This window comes from Podarcis melisellensis (genome assembly GCF_964234715.1).
Source record: "Podarcis melisellensis genome assembly, chromosome: 13".
Lineage (NCBI taxonomy): Eukaryota > Metazoa > Chordata > Lepidosauria > Squamata > Lacertidae > Podarcis > Podarcis melisellensis.
This window is the reverse complement of record NC_138545.1, coordinates 27,607,136-27,626,348: the sequence shown is the minus strand read 5'-3', so window position 1 is coordinate 27,626,348 and position 19,213 is coordinate 27,607,136. Positions and strand designations below refer to the sequence as shown.

Genomic DNA, 19,213 nt, shown 5'->3' with positions numbered 1-19,213 from the left:
TCATTCAGAGAGCCTGAACTCAATCTGTATAGGGCTTAGTAGGTCATAACCAAAGCTTTGAATGGTGCCTGGTTGGGAGCCAGTGGGGTTTTTGAAACAAGGCGTTTCTGTTCTCCCTTATGGTACTCAATTAAGCATCAAGTTCTAGCAGGAAACAGGACTGGTTGAAGGCATGGCAATGTGGGATGAGTTCAAGGCAGCTGGATTAGCTGTATGATAAGGACTAGTTGGCCCTATGGGGGGCAACAGTTTCCTCTTCCCTCTCTTGGAAGCTCCAAACCAGGGTCCCTGATTATCAATATCAGCATATATTTTTGGATTACAGCAATCCTAGGCGAAAAGGCCAGGCAAGTGTGGAGTCTTTGCTGTGAGTATTCAAGAGAAACAGTCTAGTTATGGAATATCCATCCACAGTGCTTAGTAAGGGGGAAGATTGAAGTTCTGAAAGTTATGAAAATTATGGGGTGTGTGTGTGTGTGTGTTAAAAGAGGATCACTTTTAACACCCTGACATAAGTTGATGCTGATCTATCAGAAGGGGTGGGGTAGGAAAAGACTCTCTTCCTGCAAGAGAGGGGAGTGGTTGTGGTTGGGAGCCGGACTCCGCCTCAAGCAGGGGCGTTAGCCCCCTGCCTCCCACTCACCTGGCTGGCGCCTACGCCCACGGGCAGGCACCCAACCAGGTGCCTGCGAGGGGGCTTGTTTAGCAGCCTAAATTGCTGCGGCACCAGCCTTCCGGCCTCACTTTTCATTGTCCCGTCATGAGTCACCCACCCTCCACTCCCTTAGAGCTCAGGGTCTCAGTTTTCTTTTGGTGCTTGCTATGGACCTTAGGTTGGCCCAGTGCCTTCTAATCTATAAGAAGCATTATTCAGAATAGCAGTCTGCACCACCCACTAAGAAAGATAATAACACAATAAAATTCAAAACGGTAACAATTAATTTCAGTGGTAAAGATGAATGTATTGCCAAAGATGTTGTTCTTATTTCAAGCCATACCAATTATTGATAATGTTAAGTGTTTTAAAGAATGGCAGAAAGCATTGTCTCAATTTATCTTGCAGGGGGAAAAACCCAGAATTAAATATGTTACTAACAGATACTAAAGAAAGAGGGGGATTCTCCCTGCCAGACCTGAAGATATATTTTGAAGCTGAAGCTTTCTGCTGGATTAAGGAATGGATTCAATTAGACAATGTTAATATGCTGGATCTGGAGGGATTTGACAATGTATTTGGTTGGCATGCATGTCCATGGTACAACAAGATAAAGGCCCACAAAGGTTTTAAAAATCATGTAATTAGAAAATCTCTGTATAATGTTTGGATAAGATATAAAGATCTCTTAGAAAGGAAATGTGGCTTTCACCAATGGAAGCTAAGGCCCAGAAAAAACTAAATATAGAGACTAAATGGTTGAAATATGCTGATTTATTGTTGGAAGATAATGAAGGATTTAAATTTAGAATTTTTGATCAAATTAAAGATAAACTGGATGGTTGGTTACAATATTACCAGATCAATGAGTTGTATAAGCTTGATAAGAAAAATGGTTTTGCAACGGAAAAAAACAAATTGGAAACAGAGTTGTTAGATACGGATGTTAAAAATCTATCTAAAATGTATAATTTGCTGTTGGAGTGGCATACAAAGGATGAACAAGTCAAATCTGTTATGATGGATTGGGCAAGAGACGTGGGACACAATATAATGTTGGAAGATTGGGAAAGGTTGTGGAAGAAAGGGGTTAAGTTCACGGCATGTACGGTACTAAAAGAAAATATTATGAAAATGATGTATAGGTGGTACTCAACCCCGGTAAAACTAACAAAGATTTATCATACGTATGATAACTCATGCTGGAAGCGTAAAGAAAAGGAAGGCACCTGTCACCATATGTGGTGGATGTGTCCTAAGCACTTCTGGGAAAAGATTTATAATGAGTTTTTAAAAATGTTGAAATATATATTTGTAAAGAAACCAGAAGCCTTTTTACTTGGAATAATAGGATTGGAATTGCCCAAAAAAGATGTTAGGTTATTTTTGTATGCCACTACAGCGGCAAGACTGCTCTTAGCAAAAAATTGGAAATCTCAAGAAAAACCAACGGTAGAAGAACGGCAGGTGAAGATGTTGGAGTTTCTGGAGCTGGCTGACCTGACTGGAAGAATACGTGAACAGAAAGAGGAGGAATAACAAGAAGACTGGATGAAAGTTAAAGACTATAATATTGTAATATAAGATAATTGAGAAGGTTCTTGAAAGTACTAAACAGGCCTAGGATAATAAGAATCCGTATAGTAATATGGATTTAAGATAATAAGAAAAGAGTTGAATATAGTCAATTGAAGGAACTAATTATCTAGAAAGATGTTTGGGAGAACTGTTACAAGGTGATATAATGAAATTCAGTTGAGGGGATTTGAGGAAGCCACTTAACAATGGAAATTAAAATTAAAATAAGAAAGAATATGTGTCCCCCCCTTTTTTTAGTATTGTAATGTGTTTTGTGTGTTTCATATGTTATATTTGTCATAAATGTGGAAAACTAATAAATTTTGGGGGGATTCCCCCCCCACATTTCTTCAAAATCCAATAGTCATTTACACCTTCAGTGCCACCCCCACTTGTCTCTTAGCACCCACTGTGTAATCCCTTCACCACAACCCGGGGTGGCTCACTGCCCACTTTGAGAACCATGGCACAGAGCTTTCCAAACCATGTGTCGTGACACATTTGTGTGTCGGCTGCAGTGTGTAGGTATGTCACGTGAATGCTCCCCTCGCTAACCTCTGGTTTGCTAGTAGAACTAAATTACTGTGTCATGAAATGATGCATGTCTAAAAAGTGTGTCACCAACATGAAAAGTTTGGAAAGCTCTGCCGTGGCAATTGATTACCCCCCCCCCCTTTCCCAGGCAGAAGCCAAATAGCTCAACACTATAGTTGTTCCTAGGTTGCCACTAGGGCAGTTAAAGAGACAATTGCTCCTTTTCACAGCTTCAGCTTCCTCTCTACAATGGTGCTGAAGATCTGTGGAGTCAAGGGCATGTAACATTCTTCAGAGTCATCAAGGAAGAAGAGGGGGTCACTGATGACAGCAGGGTCAAATCCTTCTTTTACCAACTGGCTTTTGATCTGCTTGAAAGTGCCTGTGATCTCCAGGGTGTCCTACATGGGAAAGAGCAGTGCAGTGAGTAGAGAACAACCAACGAGACCCCTCTCCAAGACATTCCTAGAGCAGGCCAAGGGAGTCAGTGTTTTGAGCAGTGGCAGACAGATGTACCAAAACAGGCTCTGAGCTCTGCTAGGGGAGCTGGCATCCTAAGCATCTCATTAGAGATAACGAGAGTGGATTTCATTCTGTTCATTTACACCCGGTTGCTAAAGGCCAAACAACATGGATCTATGACTCAGGGCTCATCCAGACTTCCTTTTGGGCTGTATTTGAGTGTTGTTGTTGTTCTTATCCTGGCACTTTCCCTGGGAAAGCTCGGAGGAAATGACAATTGGGGCTTCCATGCATAGGAGCCAACTCCTAGGGGCCAACGTCCTTCCCTCTCATACAATACCTGCCCCCCTATTTTATTCAAATTAGCACCCCTGTTCCCATGGATTAATGTTTGCTCTGATTCAGCGGTAAAATACAGATTTTCCGGGGGGGGGTGGAGCCCCCAGAGAAAATAAACAAATACACAAAAAAACTTATTGGACACAGAGTTTTAAAGCACAGACCTGTACTTGGAAAGTGTGGCACAAAAGAAAGTCCGGATGAGACTATGACTTCTGACTTGGCCTGCCCTGGGTCAGTGCATGTCTATAGGCAGGGAACGCATTTTCAGCTTGAGGGTGTCATTCTCTTGGCTGTGTGTGTGTGTATATATGTATGTGTGCAGAGCTGGCCATGGGTGAGGTCATTCTACACCCTTTCACACTCACACATTCATGCAACACCCACACACCCACACACCCTTTCCCATCCCCTTGCTGCTCCTCTGATTAGGAAACAGCCAAAAAGTCAGGAAAGGACACTATAGAGGAATCTGTGCCCCACACTCTCTCAAACACACATGCCCATTCATGCACAGGCTCACAAAGGCATATTGTACCCAGCCAGCCTCCTCTCTGCACAGTCTTGCCCCCTGGTGCTTCATTGATTGAGAAACAGCTGAGCAAGAAGGTGATGGATGGCTGATGAAGTGTGAGAGGCAGGGAAGGGAAGAATTCCCAGGGTAGGAGGCTGACCTATGGGGTATCTCAAGGCAAGCACAGGGAGAAAAGTGACAAGAAGATATTGTACCTGGATGCGAACGAAGCGAGGTATGGCATAGGCTGGCAGCAAATCCTTGGCGTGTGCATACAGCTTCTGCCCATCAAAGGAGTGCCCCTTCTTAAGGCAGATTGCAGCCATCCCAGTCTTTCCTTCATGGCCTGGAACAAACCAGAAGGGACCGGTTGGTTGGTTGATTGGTTGGTTGGTTGGTTGGTTGGGTGTGTGGAAAGCCATGTCACATGTAAATGAATGCACCTAGAACAGCTGTGGACTGGCTAGCTAAAAACACTCCAATTCACACAGGCTTACCCTGCCATATGAATGATCCAGTTTCTTGTTCTTCTGATCTTTTCCTTTTTCCAAATTTTTTTTGGATTTTCTGCATTGACCACTTTGGTTTTTGAGCTAGCCGTGGAGGAAAGCAAGGACCTTTCCTTCACAACCAGCACAGAAATGCAGCACTGCCTCCAGATTGTCACATCCCCACACGGTACGCTGAAAACACACTTTGGTAGAGCATGAGACTCTTCATCTCAGGATCATGGGTTTGAGCCCCACGTTGGGCAAAAGCATCCTGCGTTGCAGAGGGTCGGACTAGATGACCCTCGTGTTCCCTTCCAACTCTACAATTTGTTGATTCTATGATTCCTGCCCCTCCCAAGAATCCCGGGAACTACAATTCCTGGAACACCTAACAGATTGCATTTCCCAGGATTCCTTGAGGAAGCCATGGGCTTTAAGTGTGTGTTAAATGTTTTTGTTTGTTTGTTTAATTTCTATCCTACCTTTCCTCTAAGAAGCTCAAGGCAGTGAACTAGCTTCACCATTTTATCCTCACAACAACCCTTTGAGGTAAGTGAGGCTGAGAGTGAGAGACTAGCCCAAGGTCACTTCAGTGAGTTTCATGACTGAGTGGGGATTTGAACCCTGGTCTCCCACCTCCTAGTCCAGCATTCTAGCCACTACACCACACGGTCTCTTTACGCATAGGCTTCTTTAAATGTATGTTGTGGGCATGACCACTATCTTGCAAGAGTGATTCAGTTGCAGTCTGGGGATATCCGCCTACCAGCCTTTCACAAATCGGTTCACAGAACCCAAATGACCCAAGAGCTACAGCCGTTCGTGAGAGACTGAACCTTGTTGCTGGTGAGCGGATAATCTTGCCATATATTTGGATGCTAAACATGGCAGCAGAAAGACGGGTTTTGATCCAATGGAATTTCAGACCCACCTGGCACTGGTACCCCATAGACATTGACTTCCTGGATGAATCTCAGTGGGTCCAGGATGTTCTCCACTTCTGTAGTGGCCACGTTTTCCCCTTTCCAGCTGCATGGACAAAACAGATTATTCCCAGATGGGTTTGGTAAAAGTGAACATCCCTCATTTCATTCATAATCGGGAATTTTGTCATTGGCGCAAGCGAGGAGGCCAGTTTGTGGTTCCTGGGTGTTTTCGAACGCTGTGCCCTCACCTGCTTATATAAGTTGTGCTGTGTTGGTTTGATATAGCGGTTGTTTCGGGGGCTCTCCGAACACCCTTTTAATTGTATACATACTTTGTGCTCATGACGGTATCAGGGCAGTTATACATGGTCCCTCTTTCAATACTGTTTGTGCCTTCAAAAGTTTCAGCCGCAGAACCTGTGTGGCGGGACTCACCGGAAAGTATCTCCTACCCGGTCCTTGAAATATAGAAAGCCTTCTTGGTCTTCCATCAGAAGGTCGCCGCTATTGAAGTAGCAGTCTCCTTTGGTGAAAACATCCCGGAGAATCTTCTTCTCCGACTTCTGTCGGTCTCCTGCGTAACCATAGAATGGGGCAATCCCAGTGATTTTGGCCACATACAAGCCTGTCTCACCTGGGAAAAGAAAAGGGAATGAAGCTGAATCAACTAATATTCATCCTCCAACAAAGAACCACGGGCAAGACGACTGGGTGCTTCCGGTGGGAGTCAGCCAATGCTACTGGGGACCAGCTTTCCTACCGTTCTCCGTGCTGCCACTGACATCTGCCACTGCTGGCATCTCTAGCAGCTGTCAGAATGCACAGCAAGGGAGCACATGGAAGTGACTCTGCTTTAGGACACTGTTTCCTCAGGCATTCGTCCCTAAATCGGGTGAAGCACATCGCCACACCTGATTGCTGCAGAATATACTGATTGGATTGATCTTTATTACGGCCATTGGCCCGTTACACGACAGTTTCCCATACCAACATATTATACTTAAACCTCCAAATTTAAAATCGCCAAAACTTACAAAAGACAAACAGTAACCGAAGCAAAACAAAAGCAAAAACCACCATCATACATTACAATACAATAAATTTGTAACCTATACATCGCCCTCTGCTCATAAATTAATCAAGGATATCAATGGTGATATCGCCTAAAACATAGATCATGGTTTAAAACAATGGTGATATCACCTAAAACATAGGTCATGGTTTAAAGGGGTTATGCAGAATATACTGATTTGGCAGGATGCTGGCCTCAGTTGGGCCACCCTGTGAAATCCCTGAGCAGTAGATTCAAGACAGGCCAGAAACTCATTATGTTACAAAAAATTACTTTCCAAAATGCGAATATTAGGGGAAATCCCACACGATCATGTGTACAATAGAAGAAACAATTTTTTGTGTGGCTTTTAAAAAATTAAATTAAATTAAAAAATTAAATTAAATTAAAAAAAATTAAATTAAATTAAAAAATTAAATTAAATTAAATTAAAAAATAAAATAAAATAAAAATTAGCTGATATAGAATCCTATTTTCAGGTAGGATTCAATCACATACCAACAAATTCAGTCTGTGGAATTATAGGAGGTCTTGTGCAACAAACCTTCTTCCCCCAAATATTGAACTTTTTGCACAAAGGAATGGAATGGGGGAAATGGACTAAAAAGTGAAGATTTAAGCTTGCTTTGATGCAATGTCATCTAATGCCCCTGCAAATAAATCAGGATGAATTAAATAACCAATGACATCTAATTTCCCTGCAAACAAAACTGGATGAACGTTCATTAAACATGAAGCAACCTAAGACTGGAGAAATGAGAAACTGAAGTTGAAACTGACAGATGCATCCATCCCTTCTGGTGCCCCTGAAGGGATGGATGAAGACTCTTCACATTTAACACAAAGCAGGAGTGGCTCACACTTCCTCTTTCGATGATTCTTCTTCTGTTCTATGTGTGAAGAAGGGACTCTGCCATCTTTCTTGCTGGGAGAGATGTGAGTCTAGAGGCCATGGACAGTACCTTCTTATGAGTTAGGACTCTGACAATACAAAGCCCAGTTCCTCTCTGAATGCCAACTTTATTGGCTTACCTGGGGTCACTGGGATGCAATGTGCGTTCTTGTCTCTCACAGGCTCATCCTTGTCAACGTCATATTTGATGATTTCGTACTTTGCCAGTTTCTGAGGTGGAACAAGCAGGAAATGGAAACATGATCCCACAAGTCTGAAATTCAAGTCTGCACATGGACTGGAATATATTTTATGAATGACCCAAGGGAACAGGGAGCTTATTATTATTATTATTATTATTAATAATAATAATAATATACTGTTAATTCATTTAAAAAATAATAATAAAATCAGTTTACAACAATTGTACATAAAACCATAGAAGACAAACCATAGAACTTATCTAGGAAGCACAACAATACCTGAAGCCCTAAAGGTCTCTGCGAGGTAGGTTGGACTGAGAAACAGCAGCTGAGCCAAGCTCATCTTTGCAGCTGAGCCAAGCTCATCTTTGCAGCTGAGCAGAGATTTGAGTCTGGCCTCCTTGATCTAAACCAGGTATTGAGAACCTTTGGTCCTCCAGGTGTCACTGAATGAACTGCAGCCATCACCCCTGGCCATTGACCATGCTTGCCAGGGCTGATGGGAGTTATACTTCATCAACATCTGGAGAGCCAAAGGTTCCTCAACCCTGGTCTAAATCCAGCACATTGCTGCTCTACCTCACTGGTTAGTGTACTCCTGGTAGCAGCTGAAGCTCAGGGGCAGAGAACCTCTTTTTTGCCCGCATTGCCTCATTCGAGTTTAATGATGTGCTGCTGTTGGGGGGCAAAGCCCAAAGTGGACGGGCGCAAATGCAGAGATACACATTCCCAAATACCTCACCAGACATGCTTCCTTGCGGAGTTCTGAGAAAAGGGTTTCCCTTTCTCAGCACACAGTAAGGAAATGCAGCAAGGTGCCACTGGAAGAAGAAGAAGAAGAGTTTGGATTTGATATCCCACCTTTCATTTTTTTAAAAAAGATATTTATTGAATTTTCAAAAGTTATACAAAAAAAAGTAATAAAAACAAAACACAAACACAAAAAATAACAAATATAAAAAACAAAATACAAAATTAAAAACCATTTAAAAACAAGTAAAGTTTCATTCCCTTATTTTCTTATAACTTACTTCCCCGACCTCCTCATACCTCCCCTTTCTGTATTCCAATTTCTAATTATTAATTCAACAAATCCTCTCCCTTAATTTTCATTTAATTTCTAACCTTTTTTTCCCTTTTTACTTAATCATTACAGCTGAAAACCACTTAATTTCTAAACCAACATCATTCTAACATTCATTAATTTTGCAATGTTTCCTAAGATAGTCCTTAAACTTTTTCCAATCTTCTTCCGCCGTCTCTCTTCCCTGGTCTCGGATTCTGCCAGTCATTTCTGCCAGTCCCGTATAGTCTATCACCTTCATCTGCCATTCTTCCAAGGTGGGTAGATCTTGTGTCTTCCAATACTTTGTGATGAGTATTCTTGCTGCTGTTGTAGCATACATAAAGAATGTTCTATCCTTCTTTGGCGCCAATTGGCCGACCATGCCCAGGAGAAAGGCCTCTGGTTTCTTCAGGAAGGTATATTTAAATACCTTTTTCATTTCATTATATATCATTTCCCAGAAAGCCTTAATCCTTGGGCACGTCCACCAAAGGTGAAAGAATGTTCCTTCATTTTCTTTACATTTCCAACATTTATTATCAGGCAAGTGGTAAATTTTTGCAAGCTTGACTGGGGTCATGTACCACCTATAAATCATTTTCATAATATTCTCTCTTAGGGCATTACATGCCGTAAATTTCATACCGGTGGTCCACAACTGTTCCCAATCAGCAAACATAATGCTATGACCAATATCTTGTGCCCACTTGATCATGGCCGATTTAACAGTTTCATCCTGCGTATTCCATTTCAACAGCAAGTTATACATTTTTGACAAATTCTTAATTTTGGGTTCTAACAATTCTGTTTCCAATTTTGATTTTTCCACCTGGAAGCCAATTTTCCTGTCCAACTTGTAAGCCTCCATTATTTGGTAATAATGAAGCCAGTCTCGCACTTTATCTTTTAATTTCTCAAAACTCTGCAATTTCAGTTTGTTCCCTTCTTGTTCCAGAATTTCCCAATATTTCGGCCATTTGGACTCCATATTGAGTCTTTTCACAGCCTTTGCCTCCATTGGCGACAACCACCTCGGGGTTTTATTTTCCAACAAGTCTTTATATTTAATCCAAACATTATACAATGCTTTCCTGACAATATGATTTTTAAAAGCTTTATGAGCTTTAACCTTGTCATACCACAGATATGCATGCCACCCAAAAATATTGTTAAAACCTTCTAAATCCAAAGTGTCTGTGTTCTCAAGAAGCAGCCAGTCTTTCAACCAGCAGAAAGCTGCTGATTCATAGTAAAGTTTAAAGTCTGGCAGGGCAAATCCCCCCCTTTCCTTTGCATCAGTTAAAATCTTAAATTTTATTCTGGGTTTCTTGCCCTGCCAGACAAATTTAGAAATATCTTTCTGCCACTTCTTGAAACAGTCCGTCTTGTCCACAATTTGCAATGTTTGAAACAAAAACAACATTCTAGGCAATACATTCATCTTTATAGCTGCAATTCGACCAGACAAGGAAAGCTTCAAATTTGACAGATTTCTAAGTCTTTTTTCACTTCTGTCCAACATTTCTCATAATTATCTTTAAATAAATTCACATTTTTAGCTGTCATGTTAATCCCCAAATATTTCACTTTCTTAACCACAGTTAGACCTGTCTCATTCTGAAACCTCTCTTTTTCGATAGCTGTTAAATTTTTCTCTAATACCTTAGTTTTTGACTTATTCAGTTTAAATCCTGCTACTTGACCAAACTCTTGAATTAATTCTAAAACCCTTTTAGTACTAGATTCCGGCTCTTGTAATGTAAGTACTAGATCATCTGCAAATGCTCTCAATTTGTACTGTTTAGCTCTGACCTGTATACCTTTAACCAACCGGTCTCTTCTGATCATGTTAGCAAAACCTCCAGGACTGATATAAAAAGTAGTGGGGAGATTTGGCACCCCTGACTTGTCCCTTTTTCTATCTTAAATTCTTCCGTAACCACATTGTTTACAATTAGTTTAGCTTTTTGCTCAGAATATATTGCACCTATACCATTTTCAAACCCTTGGCCTACCCCCATCCCCTGGAGATTCTTCCTCATAAAGCTCCAAGAAATATTGTCGAAGGCTTTCTCAGCGTCTACAAATATCAAAACTGCTTTAGTATTTATATTCACTTCTAGCTTTTCCAAAATGTCAATTATGTTCCTCACGTTATCTGACAAATGTCTTCCCGGGAGAAAGCCCGCTTGGTCTCTATGAATCTCCTCCATCAAAACTTTTTTCAATCTCTTAGCCAAAATATCAGCAAAAATTTTGTAATCCACACTCAGTAATGAAATAGGGCGGTAGTTCTTAAGTTGAGTCTTTTCTGTCTGTGTCTTCGGTATAAGTGTAATATAAGCCTCTTTCCATGATTCTGGTGCCCTTTTCCCCTCCAAAATTTCATTGCAGACTTCCTTCAAAGGTTGTAGTAGCCACTCCTTCAAAGCTTTATAGTATCTGGAAGTCAGCCCATCGGGTCCCAGAGATATCCTGCCTTTCACTCCCTTTAAGGAGTCTCAAAGCGGCTAACATTCTCCTTTCCCTCCCTCCCTCACAACAAACACTCTGTGAGGTGAGTGGGGCTGACAGACTTCAGAGAAGTGTGACTAGCCCAAGGTCACCCAGCAGCTGCATGTGGAGGAGCAGGGAAGCGAACCCTGTTCACCAGATTACGAGACTACTGCTCTTAACCATTACACCACACTGGCTCTCTTTGTCTGTTGGCAGTGTGGCTTGGCAGCCATGCCCCTCTTTGCCACTGATTTGTTGAGTGGCATAATGGACGAGATCAGGCTTGAACCTCAGCAGGAACAGCTGGGCAGTGGGCAACCTGCGGAGGCTGCACTATGCCAACAAACTATCTTTCCAAGTCTTACATTTTTACTTGGGGGGTGTCGACAAAATTCTTAGTACCTTTCCCTGTACTTTCCCCTGCTGTGGGCTTTTATCTTGCTTCACCTTCCTGTTGCATTCTCTCTACTGCTTTCTAGCTGTCTGAGAGGAGAGGTGGTCAGTCCTGACATGCCCTGTGAATAGAGTGCAGCAGGAATAACAAGTTCTGGATTGTGTGCAGCAAGACTTGGGCCACATCCACTCCATATATTTCAAGAGAGGGACGTGGGTGGCACTGTGGCCTAAGCCACTGAGCCTCTTGGGCTTGCGATCGGAAAGTTGGCAGTTTGAATCTACACGACAGGGTGAGCTCCCATTGCTCTGTCGCAGCTTCTGCCAACCTAGCAGTTTGAAAGCATAGCAGTACGAGTAGATAAATAGGTACCACTGTGGTGGGAGGGTAAACTGCATTTCCCTGTGCACTGGCACTCATCTGTGTGCCAGTAGTGGTTTAGTCGTGCTGACCACATGACCCGGAAAGCTGTCTACAGCCGAAACAGCGTCTCCCTCAGTCTGGAAAGCGAGGTGAGTGCTGCACCTCATAGTCACCTTTGATTGGACTTAACCATCCAGGGGTTAGATAAGATCTAGATAAGAATGTATATCTAGATAAGAATATATATCTAAACAGGGTTTCAGGTAGCTATGGGTTTGCTGAGATAGTCTAGTTTAGTTCTCATTACCTTGTAGAGGAAGTGGGACCTTCCCACAGCTCCGACTTTTCCTGTGGTGTTAAAAAACCCGACGTTCCCCTCTGTCGCTCCATAGATCTCACAGATTTGGATGGGTCCAAATCGGTGCAGGAACTCCTTCCAGACCTCCACACGCATACCGTTGCCTATTGCCATTCGCACACAGTGGTCTCGGTCGCTGTCTGTCTGCAAAGCAGCATGTCAGAGGGGTCGCTGCTGAACTAAATAAACTTTGCTAATATTTATTATTATTATACATTTCTATGACACCTTTATCTTCCAAGGATCTCAAGGTGATGGACATGGTTCTCTTCCTCCCCATTTAATCTTCACAACAACCCTGTGAGGTAAGTTAGGCTAAGAGATCATGACTGGCTCAAGGTCACCCAGTTAGATTCATGGCTGAGTGAGGATTCGAACCCCCGTCTCCCAGGTCATAGTCCAACACTCTAACAATGACGCCACACTGACCAGTGCCGGCTTCCTGTCCTCCTGATAACAAACATGTCAGGTTTGTGAATGGCTTCCTAGGAAGGCTCTTTGGAAACTTCACCTGGTTCAGACTGCAGCTGAGGGGCTGTTATTTAAACTGTATGCCATAAGAATAGCCTTGAATCAGGGCAGTGGCCCACCTGGTACAACACCTAAACGGCCTCAGTCCAGTATATCTGAAGGAGCGTCTCCACCCCCATCGTTCTACCCGGACACTGTGGTCCAGCGCCGAGGGCCTTCTGGCGGTTCCCTCACTGTGAGAAGCCAAGTTACAGGGAACCAGGCAGAGGGCCTTCTCGGTAGTGGCACCTGCCCTGTGGAACGCCCTCCCACCGGATGTCAAAGAGAACAACAACTACCAGACTTTTAGAAGACATCTGAAGGCAGCCCTGTTTAGGGAAGCTTTTAATGTTTGCTGCATTACTGTATTTTAATATTTTGTTGGAAGCAACCCAGAGTGTCTGGGGAGGCCCAGCCAGATGGGTGGGGTATAAATAATAAATTATTATTATGATTAATATGATTATTATATTGATCTGTTAGATACCTGTGGGAAGCCAACAAGCAGCAACAGAGCACAACAGCAGAATTTGCCTACCCAAATTGGCGGCCTTCACTGGCTCTTGCAGGAACAAATCTCACAATTTACGTGCTGTGCCACAGATAGAAGGCAACCAATGTCACCAGAGGTTTCCAAACCATGGTTTCCAATTCTGGTTCTCAGGTAGCTGCCAGGGCCCATGGGCCTTCTTTTAAAAACCAAGCAAAAGAAACTGACAGGGCCATAAACTACCCTGGAAATTGATCCAGCTTCTGGAACATTTGAGGGGTTTTTTGTTGTTGTTTTTTGGGGGGTTTTTTTGAGATGGGTGGCATTCACTAGGGGCACTGCTGCCTAGTAAAGGAGGAATATATTTTTAAGTTAAATAATAATAAAATGAGTGCCTGCAACTGTGTACCTGCTTCACCAGCTGTTCCTCGGCAATAAAATGGATTTTAAAAAAACAATGAGAAAAGAAGATGGCTGTTCTCCAGGTGGTCATTTGCAAGCTCCCTGGGCCGTGTGGGACTCTTGACTTTGACCTCTAGGTGCAGCCCCCATCTATATTTTTGGATTCAGCTGTGAATCCAAATGGACAATCCATCTGAATTCTTGGCAACATTTTTGCCGCAACAACAAAACTGGCCTCTCTTGCCAACGATTACCTTTTTCACATTACACAGGTAGCGCATCATTTCTCCCACATACAGGATCAGGGAAACGCGATATCGTCTGCAGTCATTCCAGAACTCAGAAACGGAGAACTTAGGTCTCAAGACACATGTAGACCCTTGTGGGAATAAAGAGAGAGAGTGGCTTAGGTGTGGCCTTGTTGTGAGCACTGGTATAGGCAGATGCAGTTCTAAGTGCCATGCATTATATTATTGCAATGTAAGGCATATGTTGGGCTGCGTCTGGAAAGTGTTTGGAAACTTTCAGCTGGGGCAAAATGCAGCAGCTAAGGGATTTGCTCTAAACGTGCAGAAAACCCTCACAGAGACAAAAGCCTCCTTGCTTCTTGAGCCAGACAGCAGCTGAAACAGGGCTGGAGGATTTCGTTAAGGAGGTTGGGAACTGTAGCTCTGTCAGGGTGAACTACAGTTCCCATGATTCTTTGGCGCAGGGGAGCAGTGCGCTTTAAAATCATGTTATGTACACAGCCTGAATATGTTTGACTTTCACATGTAGGTTTCCTGGTCTGCTTCTTCCCATGGGTAGATGAAAGAATGTTCAGAATTAAATGGCGGCAGGTGTTTTCAATGTATATGGTGCAAATATGTGGTGAGGAAGGAACCTATGTAGAGAGAGGTTGTGTTGTGTAGTGGTTAGAGCATCAGACTAGGACCCGGGAGACCAGGGCTCTGGTCCCTTCTCGCCCTGAATATCACTGGGTGATCTTGGGCCAGTCTCTCAGTCTAACTTGAGAGTACATCTGCACTCATGGATGTGTGTATGTCTGTGCACTTATCAACCCATCTCTGCCTATCACCCTCTTGCAGAGGAGGCGTGTGAGTGGACATTCCATACATACCAGCTTCCAGGCATCCTCCAACCCCAACTAAGAGTGCAACTGAGTGGTACAGCGGCAGCGGGATGTAGACGATGTCCTTGGGGCCGGCCCCAAAGTGGCCTGATAGGTTGGATGCTATCAGCATCTTCCTCTGGGTAAGGATAGCAGCTTTTGGTAGCCCTTGAGGAAAAAGAGAAGGGCTCATTTAACAACCACAAATGAATCCGTCCAGTGGGAAAGCGTAACATGCTGGGATCCCAATACATTCCTACCCATGTTGGCAGATTCTAGGAGCCACAGGTGAGAGCTGAGTGCAAGATGGGGACCAAAGGTGGACAAACTACCCCAAAGGAGCACAACATATTCCCCATCAAAGGCACTAAGGAAAAGGTAAAGGGACCCCTGGGGTTGCGGCGCTCATTTCACTTTATTGGCCGAGGGAGCCGGTGTACAGCTTCCGAGTCATGTGGCCAGCATGACTAAGCCGCTTCTGGAGAACCAGAGCAGCGCACGGAAACACCGTTTACCTTCCCGCCGGAGCAGTACCTATTTATCTACTTGCACTTTGACGTGTTTTCAAACTGCTAGGTTGGCAGGAGCTGAGACCGAGCAAGGGGAGCTCACCCCATCGCGGGGATTCGAGCTGCCGACCTTCTGATCAGCAAGTCCTAGGCTGTGTGGTTTAACCCACAGCACCACCCACGTCCCTTATCAAAGGCACTACTCCTCCCTTAATGACCCCCTACACAAGTAGGGCAGGTAGAAGGAAGATGGGATTTCCAGACATAATTGCCCCCCTCACCCACCACTGTGACCTTTTCCCTCCTCACCTGTAGTCCCAGAGGTGAAAATATACAGGGATGTAGATTCAGCAGTTACGTTGGCTCTGAAGGAAATGGGCACAGGCTCGGCTGAGCTGGATTGGATCTGCCCCAGCAAAGCTTCCACGCCCTCGGTTGGGGAGTTTTCGCTCAGGAAGAAAACTTGGACTCCTTCATTCTTTAGAGCAGGAAGGACATCCTCAATGGCATCCTTGAAATCTTCAAGAGAGCATGAAAAGAGGTGAGATTTTTTTATTGACGCTTACTTCCTAACCTTAGGCACGGATATCTTCAAATACAAGCAACTCTCCATTTACGCATGTTCAATATGCATGCAACCGTATATACACACATTGCGTCAAATCCGGACGTGACCCAAAAGGTCAGCAAAAGAGGCGGAATGGGGTGTTTGCAGGCTTTCCCAGTTGTGTTTTCAATGGTGTTCTTCTGCATTTATCCTGATTTTCTTGTTCCCATTAACCATTCCCTAATTCATTCCACACTTTCCAATGTTTTTCTCCATCGCTTTCCAAGCTGCAAAAAGCATGAATCTTTTTAAAAGTTGATTTGTTGCACTTTGCGAGCAGCGCCCTTTAACCCACTTTAACTGTGCAAACTTAAAAGTTCCAGTATGTTCTTGAATCCCTCCCCCCAGATATTGATGGACTGGAGGTGCCCTTTGTCTTCTTGGCTAGGTCTCCTTTCCTAAATGTCAATGACTTCTGTAACCGTTCAGCGGAAAATTGTATTGAAAGGCAGGGGCACGCTAGTTTCTCACAAAAGAAATGAGAATAGTGCCTGTATAGTGCCTGGCCTCATATCTCAGGTTCTACAAATGCTCAAAACTTACTTTTTACTGTAAAATGAAAGCATGGACTCTTGGGACTAAGGTTCATCCACAGGATAACTGCTTCTCCTTGCCTCTTACCCCTTCCTCACATCCTTGACAGCTTCCATAATCTCTTATCAGTGGCCATGCCATCAGTATAGCCATGTACCGGTACCTAATTGGAGCTGAGAAGCCACTGTGGATCCCTAGTCACCTGGGCAGTCAGTGAACTGGCACAAAACAGGGAGCTCTGCAAACATCAGCTGAAGATTTATCCACTCTCACCTTTCCTCCACTCTTTCCAGCCATGGCCTGTGCTTTGAAGCTCTCCCCACCACATTTATTTATTTATTTTGCTCTAGAGCTTTTCCTGTGAAAACCTGCTCTTTAGTGCTCAATGGGAGCAAACGTCAACCCACAGAAAACCCTGATTGATGCTTGTTCTGATTCAGCTTTAAAGAACTTGGTGGAGATGGGAGTGTGTGGATCAGCCCCAAGTTAGCAAGTCTTTTTTTTTTTTTTTTGCAGAGTTTGCAAAATCGAACAATTTGACCATGCATTTTGTCTGGGACTGCAACATCAAAAGTGAGAGCGGGAAGAAAGAGAGGATAAAAGGGCCGTATACACTTTAGATACCTTTTGCCCCACTCTTTACAGGCTCTGTGTTTGAGCCACACACACACACACCCCAAGATTTTCCTGCAAAAACCTGCTCCTCTTTAAAGCTGAATTCAGATTTTCCCTGGATTGACGTTGGCTCAGACTGAGCACTGAAGAGCAAGTTTTCACAGAGAAAACCCTGGAGCCAAAAGAAGGGCACCCAGACATGAAGCTTTAAATCACGAACCATGCCTGGAAAGAGCCGAGGAAAGGTAAGTGTGGAGAAGCCCTTAGTCGCAATCTCTTCCGTATCCAGCCCAAGAAATGTTCCTGCAAGAAGAAGAGCTGCAAATGGTGCTCCCCACCGAAAACTGGCCACAAACCCCTTTCCCTGGAAGCAGAAATACGATTTAAATAAATTTAACTATTCACTCCCTTTCATGACACTCAAAAGCAGCTGTCTGGGGCTGCTACCAGGATTCCTTGCCCAGAGGAGAGCAGTGGTCAAACTGGCCTAACTGTGCAGTCCAGAGATGCTTTCATTTCCCCCCTGAGGCGCAGCTATTTCCCACTAGCCAACAGTCACCATCACCTGGAGTTGTCAGTAGCACTTTGGCCTTGCAGGAGCTGAGGGAATGCAAGAGAGACTTGGCTCGGATGTTATAGTTGATACACGCCATGACACTGCCAATCTTCTCCAGTCCTATCCAGACCCAGAGATAGGCAGGGACGTTCTTGAGGAAAACAGCCACCGTTTCCCCTTCTTCCAGCCCCACGTGGTCCCGGAGCACTCTGGCCAGCTGACTGCTGCGCCTGTCGACATCTCGGTAGGAATAGGTTTCGTCTCCAAAGAGGACCAGGGGCTTCTCTGGGTGCTTCTGGACTTTGGCCAAGAAGAAGTCCAGTAAGGTGATGGGAGGTTTGCGGCTGAGACACCTGTGGCATTTGTATCCTGTATGAAGGAAGCGAAAGAAAGAGACCACATCCTGCCAAAAATAGGGGCTGTAAAATTTCCCCAGGTGGTAGAGAAGGATCAAGATCCCTGACACAACCGTGTTCACGTCGAGCATGGCTGGGGTCTGGCTTCAGAATCCCAAGCTCCTGGAATGTGCAGGCACCCACTGCCTCTTGCAGGCTCTGTCCGAGAGCTGCTGAATGGAAGGCAGAAAAGCAACGAGGAACATTAAATGAGATGGAATTTAGACTCTCCCCTCCCACCAGTTCCCACAAGCCGATAGGAGGGAACACTTGACTGTCAGTCTGCAGACAGTTAATTTGCATGGACTGAGTTGTCTTTGGCTCACAGCACAGGGCACACACAGCTCCTCGGACTTACGGTTAGTGATTATATTTCCTCTCGAATGAAGGCAGGGCTTTATTTCAGCCGGAACTCACCGGATCTCAGTTCCAGCACCTCTCAGGTGGGCTCCATTGCCATCCTAAGAGGACGAGGGAGAGTTCCGACACCTCTTTTTCTATTAAAATAGCACTAGATGAGGACATTGGTGCTGCCCACATGTGCAGTTATGGTAAAACACTCTTCCGTTTGGATACGGCAGAGGCGCCATCTTCTCAAGACAATTGAGCAGGCCCAACACAATGTCCCAATGTCAAGCGCACGTCACGTGATGTCCTCATGATGTTCAAGGAGCCAGGGAGTGAAGCCAAGCACCCTCTGAAGATTGAGGGACCTGGCCCCCTCCCAAAAATATGGGGGGGGCAAAACTGCTTTGTCCCCTAGGAGTTGCAGCACCTCGTGTATGGTATCCTTACAAGAGCTCAGAGTTCCAAAATGTGGGTTGATAGAGAGAAAATCTGAAGAGAAACCAGAGTATAGAGAGAAAATCAAATGGACTCTCCACAGACATTTATGCATTTATTTCATTTTTTGTCACACCCTTGGTACCCGTGAAGGTCAGTAAGTTAGCAAAGATGGCTGCCTCTCGTTTTATACTCCAAATAAGCTTGGGAAGCAGGTGACACTCACAAGGAGCAGCTGAGGGGCTGGGAACCTCTGGTGTTGTCAGGAACTGGGCAGAGGAGGAATAGTGGAGACCGCCTCCCCAGCCTGACTCTTCCAGAGAAGAAGTTCAGAATTAAAACAGGGGGTTGAGGGAGG

The 19,213-nt window shown here is 44.3% G+C and overlaps 1 protein-coding gene across 1 annotated transcript in view; it reads right to left on the bottom strand.

The window, feature by feature from the left end:
• Positions 1-18,268, bottom strand: part of LOC309355439 (long-chain fatty acid transport protein 2-like) — a 30,655-nt gene extending 12,387 nt beyond the window's left edge. Inside the window, exons 1-10 of the mRNA XM_081886294.1 lie at positions 17,687-18,268; positions 15,675-15,884; positions 14,866-15,024; positions 14,000-14,124; positions 12,293-12,487; positions 7,604-7,694; positions 5,935-6,133; positions 5,505-5,602; positions 4,298-4,428; positions 847-3,168 (exon numbers count right to left, since the gene is read on the bottom strand). Coding sequence (XP_081742420.1) covers positions 2,992-3,168; positions 4,298-4,428; positions 5,505-5,602; positions 5,935-6,133; positions 7,604-7,694; positions 12,293-12,487; positions 14,000-14,124; positions 14,866-15,024; positions 15,675-15,884; positions 17,687-18,164 — 1,863 coding nt within the window. The 5' untranslated portion in view covers positions 18,165-18,268 and the 3' untranslated portion in view covers positions 847-2,991. The remainder of the gene's footprint in view (positions 1-846; positions 3,169-4,297; positions 4,429-5,504; positions 5,603-5,934; positions 6,134-7,603; positions 7,695-12,292; positions 12,488-13,999; positions 14,125-14,865; positions 15,025-15,674; positions 15,885-17,686) is intronic.
• Between the last annotated feature and the right edge of the window lie 945 nt (positions 18,269-19,213).